We start from the raw sequence: 10,318 nt of genomic DNA, 5'->3' as shown, positions 1-10,318 counted from the left end.
TAATTTCCAATAATTTATTTATAATTTCTTTGCGACTGGGTACTTGATAAATCTCACTTACATAATACACTGAACATTCACAGACCGTTGTACCTATCACGTCATTTAATTCTATCCAGAATCATTTACGAGAATTTAAGGAAATTCTCTTTAATAACTATAGTTATTAAAGAAAGATTATATACGGCCACATAGATAAATAGACAATCAGTTCAATCCACATTTTAACATACAATAATGAAAAATTCCTTGGGGTCATGTAATTCCTCATTTTCAACAACCATAAAAAGATCCAAAATACAAGACGCAAATAATCTATTAAATTCAGTCCGAATGTGCAACAATTTTGGTATAGAAATGGATAAATAAATAAGTGAAACTGCAGTTGAGATTAAGCCTGGGTTACATTGGGCGTGTTCGTTTTTTGTACTCTATTAGTACTTAAAAGAATACCGATAAACCAACACGTTATGACCAAAAATATATACAAATAAAATCTAAGTATTGAAATTCTTGAAAATGGTAAATATATTAAACCTATAGACTGATTGTCGCCAAAAACAATTACTAGGATGACTTCTTCATCTGTTTTCTATATAACAACATGTTATAACAAATAGCACATCAACAATGACAAAATCAACGTAGAAAAACCCTTGTGCTTCGACTACGATACAAAAAACGAACGCCCTATCACGTAGAAAATAAATTATACTAAATAAATTAAATTACTCCTCAACATTATAACTCGGAATGTTCACTATTACTATCTAATTGCGGTATTTCCGTTGTCTCGGCCTCTTTTTCAGTGGATTTTTCTGGTTCTTGTGCAACCGATTCTGCTTCAGAATCTGCCGGTTTTTCTTTCTGTGTCTCCGTTTTCTCAGAATTCTCTGACTCTGTCACAGTTTCTGTCTTATTTTCTTCCTTCTTGACCTTCTTTGGCCGCCAAATCTTCAATTTGTTGAGCAAATATTTGACTTCGCGGTCTAAATTCGTTATCTTCTCCCTTATGCTTTCAACTGTCAGTTTAATATCTTCATTCTTCTTGAGCGCGTCTTGTTCCTTGATAGATTTGCCCAACCATGCTTCGGTTTCTTCAATTTTCTTTTCCAAAACTGTAATTTCTACTTGGGTAAACACATCTCTATCGACATTAGCTTCTTTAGTGTAATTCTTTGCCATTTTCAAGAATTCTTGGGAATTGTTAAGCATGCTACGTATAGCTGCGACCGCGTCAGGCCTTTCTTTATGCTCCCAGTGTTTGTAGAATATCGAATTGGTCTTTTCCTTGATATTGTTGAGTTTCTCTTCGAACATTTCAGTTTGTGCATCGTAACCATCATCGTACAGCCACTCAGAAACTTCGCTGCACATCTTTTTGATTTCTTCAATTTGTTCTGGAGTACCGCATTCAGCGTATTCCTCCATATCTACTTTCATTTGTGCATCAACCACAAACGCTTCCAAGTTATTTAGTGCCGTTTCTCTTTCAATGCGCTTCCTATCAATGTTGTGTAATTCAATAATCTTAGTCTTAGAAGTTTTGAATTGTTCTGGAGTCAATGGTAGCAAGTTAAGTATTTGCTCCTCAGACTTGATGGGTTCTTTCAAGACGACTATTTTTGGTTTGGGCTTTGTCTCTGGTTCGGTGGCATTTTGTTTTTCGGTTTTAGTTTCATTGGCCTTTGTTGTTTCATTCTTCTCTGCTTCTTGCGGTTGTTCCTCGGGTTTAAGGTCTGGTTTGTCGGGAAGTTCTGAGTCTGAACCGAAAAGTTTGCTAATAGTGCTTCCGATCTTTGAGAGCGTGCTATCTTTGTCTTCATCTTCTGTAACTGTTTTCTCAGCTACGAATTCAACATTCACTAGATTCAATAAACCAGAGTCGTCCATATTAAAGTGTGCTTTAATGCCTTTACTCTCAACATTTTCTCCTGTGTTTTTGTTCAATGCTTCGTTGACTCCACTCAGGACGACTTGTGAAAGATTCAATGGACCAATCAAATTGAGTTCATTGGAAGGAATGTGGTCTAATTCTGCGTAGTTTACATTGAAACTGAAGTCGTCTGTATGTTTGTTGAAGGTGATAACTTTCTTTTGGGGATAGGGATTCATTGGGCCGAAAAGTGTTCTTCTGATCTGTAAGTATAACAAACATATTTTATTAGGAAAAATACAGAGATACAATACAATTAGTAGCTATTTTAAAACCCTTTTCAAAACATCATAATTCATCAATAATATAACAAATTTCTTACCTCTTCCTGAAATTAAAAATATGCCATGTATTTTTTTTTCTTTGTACTATAAAATAAACTTCATATATAACATAACATTTAAAACAAAAATATACTTACCAATTTATCATTTCCATCAACATTCCTGGTGAAGACAACTTGCACAGGCAGCAATACGGCATCGCGTACATTCAGAGCAGCGACCTTGTAACCCGTAGCGAGAGATGCAGCCCTGAATTAATTTAGAAGAAATAATTTCAATAAATGATTTCAATTTAAATATACAAGTTTTCTACACATTTTCATGATAGACATTTTTATAATTATTATTTTTTTTATTGAGAATAGATTTCAAATTATAAGAGCCAAGAATACTCCAATATATCAAAACACAGATTAACTAACCTATAGACAGCACCCATGGTAGCGGCTTCATCAGCATTAATAGACTTGTGTGGTTCCACACCAGCTGCCTTGCGTAAAGCCTCTAGTACTGCGGGTACTCTGGACGCTCCACCGGCCACAATCACTTTGGCACCAGCTCCTGAACCTCCTGCTGAGGAGATGGCTCGTTGGATCACGTTAGATACTCTGTCCCATAGATCTGTGCATAGGGCTTCTAGGTCTGCGCGGGTCACCTGAAAGAATAAAGATTTGATAAGAAATGGATATGCTGTGAATTGAAGAGATCTATTATTTTGTAAAAAAATTATTACGGTTACCTATAACTATTTATTTTACTTTAGTGAATAACAAACATAATATTATATATGGATAATAATATAATATGTAATATGCACTAATTCAAAATTTAAATTATTATTAAACAATAAAAGGCTATTGCTGCTAAATATACCTTAAAGCTTAAATTAAACAAAAGTTTAAATTAAAGCTTATTCAATAAATTAAGGTATGTAAACATAGGTTCAAAGAAAAATCTCAATGTTTAGAATACATAACAATGGAAATAACCAAGAAATCAAAAACAAACAACACTTTCAAAGAAATGCTCTTCAATTGGTAAAACAATTAAATTCAGTGCATTGCAGTGATGTAAAAAAAACTATAGTTATCATTTTGTCTGTTTAATTTGTTGTTATTATTCTTTACTACTCCATAATACTCGGGTACCACCAGAAGGACGGTACCCGGTCTTTTAGAAGGCTTACGTGGGGACACGGATCCAACACGCAGAGGCCCTTTCGAGACTTTTAATGTGTTGTGGGACACCAGCCGCAGCCTGCCCATGACTGCACTATAGAGATACAGCCCTAGGCAGTCCGCGGCCGATGTAGGACTATTGCAGGGTATGGAAATTTAATATTTGGGCTATGGATTGAGATGCTAAATGGACTGGTACTGGGGACTATGGGAAACTATGGCACCTGCCTTTCTACTAAAAGAAAGTAAAATATGTTGGCAGGTGGTGACTCGCCCTCTCACTGTATGGGCCCCCGAAATAAGTCGCTGCAATAGTGCGACAAGGGGGCAACATATTGTGAGCAGCTAAGGGTGGAGAGGCGTCCCTGGCCTTTAAACTCCGATCACGCGCTCCCTGAGGGTCCTTATTCTTTACTATATTATTTCCTGTTATAAAATTTATACCCAAAATTTCGCCTAAAGTATATTATTGTGTTGGAAATACAATTCTAAAATGCAGCAAAGAGAAGTAAAAATTTTACACATTTATTACTATTAAATGAATTTTGTTTATCAGTTGATAATGTGAAGTTTCTACAACCAAACCTTTCCTATTCATTCATTCCTATCCAAAATCCTATTAATTACATACAAGATTGAGCCATATATACTACTAGCTTTCCACCCGCGCCCGCGGCATCGCTCGCGCAGTGAAAGAAAAACCCGCATGGTTCCCGTTCCCGTGGGATTTCCGGGATAAAACCTATCCTATGTCCTTTCTCAGGTATCAAAATATCTCTATACCAAATTTCATGCAAATTGGTTCAGTAGTTAAGGCGTGATTGAGTAACAGACAGACAGACAGAGTAACTTTCGCATTTATAATATTAGTATGGATTTATTAGAAAACTATCACAAAAGCATTTTTACAACAAAAACATACCAATAACTTGAAGTCCTTATCGTCCAATAGACTTTCAATCTGTGCATAGTGTTCAGAATTAGCCGAGAGCACAATCTTCAAACGCTCTGCTTCGCGCATCAGCTTCTCCATGGCGCGGGGCGAAGCCCTAACATCACCACCACCGTTGGCCTCCCAAGACTTGATGAGGTGTTCACGAAGACGTAACGTCATTTCCAAACCACCTAGAGTTCTGTAATTAATAGAAAAAAATTATTAATTTTGTTTCGTTTCTTCAATCTAAATAGATCTAGTAATATATTTTTTTTTATATCATTATTTGCAAAAGAACTTATTAGTTAACTCATGGTTATTCGCCCACCCATGAAAGAAAACCAATATTAAATTATTAATGACAAACTCACTGAAATAGCAGGAAATCATTTCAACTTAAACAAAGTACTGAAGAAAGCTTTAATGTTAATATTAAAATAATCATGACAAACTCATCCAAATTCATTTAAATTGAAATCCATCACAATACGTACCTATCAAAACCAACGCCGATAACTTGCAACTGCGGCACAGTTTCAACATAGCCCTTCTCCTTTGTCTTCACCGTTTTGTACTCAACCAGAGCTGCCTTGGTTGACGCCGCTCCCATGTCGAAGAACAGTGTGTGCCATGCTGTTTCATTAATTTCCTGAAATAAATAATTGTATTCATAATTTAAAAGTAATGATCAGATACTATTTTAATATTATTTACTAATGGTAGCGACTATTTAAGCTAATTAAGCAACAGCCAAATAAGAATCACACACACTGCAAATTAAGAAGCGTCTGGCATATTCAAGCATGTTGCTTAAAAACTTTGTTAAAATTCTTACTTGTCCCAATGGACATTAAACAACGCATAAAACAATGCATTAAGAAACAATCTTACCTTTCTCCGGAATATTCCATAGTTAATAGCGATAGCTGTGTAATCATTGATCAATTGCAGCACATTCAAGCCAGCCAATGTGGCGGCTTCCTTCATAGCCCTGCGTTCCGCTTGGTTGAAGTAACCAGGTATTGTTATAACACACTCGGTAATTGGTTGTCCTGTAAAGATTATAAAATTTTTAGGCTGGTTGCAGAGCTTGACCGACCATCAGTGCGTACGTCAGTCGCGCTTGTCATATGTATGGAAATTCATAAAACCGTTCGTAGCTAGACTGACCATACGCACGCGTATTGTCATGCGCATTAGTGTCATCTTCATACATTTTGTTGATGCGTATCGTCAGGACCGACGGTACGCACTGACGGTCGGTCAAGCTCTGCAACCAGCCTAAAGTAACTGGAAATATTTGGATCATTATTAAACCTCGCTAATATTTTAAATGTGAAAATGTGTTTGTTTGTTTTACTTTCATATCGCACTGGAGATATTTTATGATATAATTTTACTTTTTACTGCGTTCTAATATTTCATGACAGTTAGTTTAAAGACACAGGCGAAGCCACAAGCGAAAACTAGTATGAAGTAATTGTGTCATAATCACAATGTAAAGAATTTGCGATCAATGCGGAACACTATTAAATAAGTAATAATCACAATGTTTAATGCCTGCTTTCAAATCTAATTTAACCGTGAATTTATGCATTATCAACTCTATTTATATTACTGAAACTATTTAAACATTATGTAATCCTACTTAAATTTTTCTTTTTTTGTACCCAAAAAAAAATTACCATTCCCTATTTATTACAATGTATTTATCAGGCATAAAACTTTTTATGAGAGTCAAAATCTCAATTCAAATCAAATTCATTATCAATTAATTTTATTAGTTTGATTTTTTATTCCAAACCAGTAGTTTCAAATGATTTTAGCCTGAAAGTTTATACCTTAATCAAAGAACTAGATATGTTATCCATATCTGACTCAATAATTCACTGTCAACCTAAAATTAATATAATTTTACAAAAAAAAATTAACTCTTCTCATATTAATAAAACCTTTTTATAAAATTTGTTATAAATTGTATAATAAATATCACTATTGCAATATTAAAGTCAACAGCAGATTTACCAATGACAATACCAACATGATTCTTGCAGACAAAGGTTTGCAAAATATAAAAATATAATATATTTTGAAACAAATAACAAGTACTACATATAGAGAATAACGAGAGCCAAAGAAAGCTAATCTAATCAAATATTCAGAAAAACATTCAACCATCAATTATCTGAAAATTTTAGATGTTCAAACTTGATACTCAGATGTTATCTTACAACTCACAGGCATTTGACTAATTCCTCACTTCCTCAGTGAATATAGTGCACTAGTATTGACTTTGTTCAGTTGAATATATAAAATATATGATAAATATATTGTAAAAACTTACCATGGCTAATTTCAGCGAACTCCTTAGCTTTGCCAAGTAACTGAGCTACCAGCTCTTCAGGTGTAAATCTTGTGTTCTCGTCATGAATGAACTCTGGTGTGCCTCGTTCTGAAGCCACCATCTCATAGTATGGGAAGCGCTCTCTACAATGACAAACAGGAATAAGTTATAAATTTATCAGTCTAACCTATAAATTATATTGAATAGAATATTTTTTTTATATTCCCTCATTCACATTGTCATTATTATCATAATAAATCAGATTTATATAGATGTTTCTAAAATGTTCTCCAAATTCGAAAATATAAAAAAATGAATATGTTTTATTTTAAAGAATTGCAATTGTAATTACTTTTGTTATAAAATTCTTGCCAAGTCATTCTTACTGACAATGCATCCAAAAACGCCTGGTAATTAGTAAAACTCGAGCACATTTTATTACACAAAGCCGCCAAAATTGAAACACGTCAAAGTAACGGTACTTATTAGATTCATACCTGTAGGCTTTCACTAATGGGTGATCAAATGGTTTGCCCAATAGATCGAGCAAATATTTATACGAATTCTTCGGGAATCGTACTCCAACGGTTACCGCATCTTCACCGAATGTTCTTACACCATCTCTAAACGCAACAACAGCTGGCGTTTTCCGCTTTGATTCTTTATTGAGCACTATTTCCATAGGTACTCCCGGCGAAACAATTCCGATCTTCATCCATTCCGATCCAAAATCAATAGATATGACCGCCGCTGCATCCACATTTTGACTTAATAATAGAGATAATAAGACGGAACACACCACACCATACATTTTCTGTAAAATTTGTAAAAATATATATATATGAAAACTGACTGAAAACAGATCGAAGAATAATATTACCGATTGTCAATACGCACTGATATTTGTATAAAACTATGAACTTACGAAATATAAAGCCATATTTATTTCTTAATCACATTAAGGTAATGTATTTCAACTGATTTATTCTTCCTCGATAGTACAATTATTAGAAATTCGCGTACATTATTGAGTTTTCTTTATAAGCCAGCTACTATCGTCCATTCGTCCACGTCAATTTTAACGTGTTTTCTTCTTTTTGGTTACCTACATTTCACAAGTCAATAGCATTTTATGTAGCCAGATACAAAAATAAATATTTCTTACTTCTTAGACATTAATACTCTGTGATTATTTCCAATGATTATTTTGATTATCTGAAACGCCGCCAAACATAATTTTATATTTTGTAATCAACATAATATTATATAAAATGTTTAATTAATTTTCCTTTCTTTGTTTGTAAATCACAATATATCACATTGAGTATGTAGGTATGTATTATAAGTTATACTGCATGATTTGAGGCATGATTAAATTAAGTAAATTAAAATTTTGCTCCTAAGTACTACATTTAAACTTCAATAATTTTTCGATTGAAGCCTTATGATTAATAAATTGAAATTTTCAGGGTAGGTGGTACCTGATAGATAGAGCAAGTTTTTAAAAGTCAAACAGATTATTTTTCTCAGATATGATGTGATTTTTTTTTTTATAGGCCCTTGAAGTTGTTAACATACTTGGTAATTTTATCTTTTTGGCTTTAAATTCCTTTTTTTATTCTATTCAAAGATCTGAATTGGCCTATCTTTCAGCTTAGCACACAAAAAAAAATGCAAGCATTTCCGCAATAATTCACGTCACCGTATTACATAGGTATATAAAAATCTCATCGTACTCGGCGAATGCTCGGCGATACGTGAAAAATTGAAAAAACGTCATAACTCCGAAAATACTCAAAATCGCATTACATACATGGGGGTGATTCGGATACCTAGCCCCCTATAGTACTAGTGTTCTGTGGCCCTCTAGCTCCTCTACCTCCCAACTTCAGTATTTACTACTTTTTGGGATATCCTGCATAAGTTTCCAATTTCCATCATATAGATATATTATTATGTAATAAAATGTACGGCATAAACGCTTTAAAAGAATTAAGTATGTAATGTACATTTCAAAACTACGTTCTTACTACTATCTTATTAAATAATAATGTAATGCTTTATTAGTTATCTACTTAGGTTATATAATAATTGTTATCTATCAACTAAAAATACTAAAGGAAAAATAATACTTATTCACAAAAATTTACAAGGTATTTATGTGTGCTCGATCTACTTATATTATTTTGGAACATATTAAGGTGACTAGTAGAGCAAAACGCGAATTTGCTGCTAAATTTTAATGCTTTAAAGTATATGATTAACTGCAGTAAAAAATCTCAGATAAATATATGATATTCTTCAGGAGATAAACTAGTTGGATAGTGTGTTGAAAACACAATACAACTTATTTTACTCGATAGAAAAAAATCTCAAAGGTACCTCTAAAAAAATCTTTTGATACTTAAAAACCATACATACTACATGCAATCATTCTGTTTTTTCGGCAAATAATCCTACAAGCAACATACTAATATAATACTGTGTTATTTTTTTAGTCCAATCAATAGATTTCGTGTAAATCGCAAATTCTTATTCCCAAACCAAAAACGTACGCATGTGTGCGTGAACGCCTGTGTACCGACACTACCGGCCGAGGCCCGTTCGTAATGATTCGCGCACAGAACAGTAAGAACATAATAGAAGTGATATAATGTCATAATTAGTATGAAAACCAGTGTCGCCAAACCCACACATTTAAACCGATAGTTATACACAAGAAGCTTATATCTAATACACTGGAGATTTCGGTATGAACATTGACGTGTAACAAGAAAATATTGCCCAGTTCATGTTTTTTATCACTTTCACACCTAACTTGGTATTGCCACTGTTAATACGAAGTTTTCCCAAGGCTACTATGTATGCTGTAATATTCTGTGCAAAAGGTTAGTTTTTGTACATGAGTTTGTTGATAAATTGCCAACAACGTCATTCAGAAGCATTGTTGGATGAGACAATTATTATTTATGCTAAATAAACTAAGTATCTGAACCAATTATTAAAAAGCGATACTCCCTGATTATGGGTAGTCACCATAATAAAATTGTAGCTACTCTCACTTTGTCAATATGGCATGTGTGTCAAAAAAACTGCGTCGCTTCGAATATTTAAGTTAATATTGTTGCTTATTTAATGAATATTTTCCGAATATAAAGAATGCATTGTATTGTGCAAAATTGCAGAAGTGTTTGGACACCAAATTCTGGCATAGAATTTCACAGGCAAGTGTATATTTACGTTATTTACAATATTCCTCAATACTCCTGCATTTACCTGTTTAGAATCATTTCAATGGCAAAAATTGTCTAATTTAGCATCATTTTAGTAAGCAGTCATGTTAAATTTGTTATTTCCCTAATACTTTATCATTTTTCAACAAGTTTTCAATAAACAGATTTAACAAGTAAGGTAACCATGATGACGAGTTTTTATGGATAGCGAAGAGAATATATTGTAATAACAATATTATGATGAAAATTTAGAACACCAATTTAAAGATTGTTACTAGTAATGAAACAACACATGACATCGGTATTGCACTCACATGTAGTTATAAGATTGTTCGTTTTTACATTGAAATTTATACTTTTTTAACTTACCTCATATTTTTTTGTTTTACGTATTTCAGCTTTCCAAAAA

At 33.3% G+C, this 10,318-nt stretch overlaps 1 protein-coding gene across 1 annotated transcript; it reads right to left on the bottom strand.

Annotated features, from left to right (window-relative positions):
• LOC123697242 (hypoxia up-regulated protein 1) lies at positions 1-7,738 on the bottom strand. The gene is made up of 9 exons (XM_045643682.1): positions 7,602-7,738; positions 7,174-7,490; positions 6,677-6,819; positions 5,224-5,384; positions 4,827-4,981; positions 4,321-4,531; positions 2,643-2,875; positions 2,358-2,469; positions 1-2,139 (listed from the first exon to the last, which is right to left on the bottom strand). The coding sequence occupies exons 1-9, from the start codon at positions 7,614-7,616 to the stop codon at positions 742-744; spliced, it is 2,745 nt and encodes a 914-aa protein (XP_045499638.1). The 5' UTR covers positions 7,617-7,738; the 3' UTR covers positions 1-741.
• Positions 7,739-10,318: the final 2,580 nt, after the last annotated feature.

Source organism: Colias croceus, chromosome 14 (genome assembly GCF_905220415.1).
Source record: "Colias croceus chromosome 14, ilColCroc2.1".
Classification (NCBI taxonomy): Eukaryota; Metazoa; Arthropoda; class Insecta; order Lepidoptera; family Pieridae; genus Colias; species Colias croceus.
The sequence above is the reverse complement of the archived record's forward strand: the minus strand, read 5'-3'. Positions and strand labels throughout refer to the sequence as shown.

Bases quoted from the DNA above. Each gene is read 5' to 3' on its own strand.
- LOC123697242 (XM_045643682.1), bottom strand. The intron at 2,876-4,320 runs GTATGTTTTTGT...TTATTCTTTCAG, and splicing joins ATAAGGACTTCAAGTTATTG to GTGACCCGCGCAGACCTAGA. The intron at 2,140-2,357 runs GTAAGTATATTT...TTATACTTACAG, and splicing joins TTGATGGAAATGATAAATTG to ATCAGAAGAACACTTTTCGG.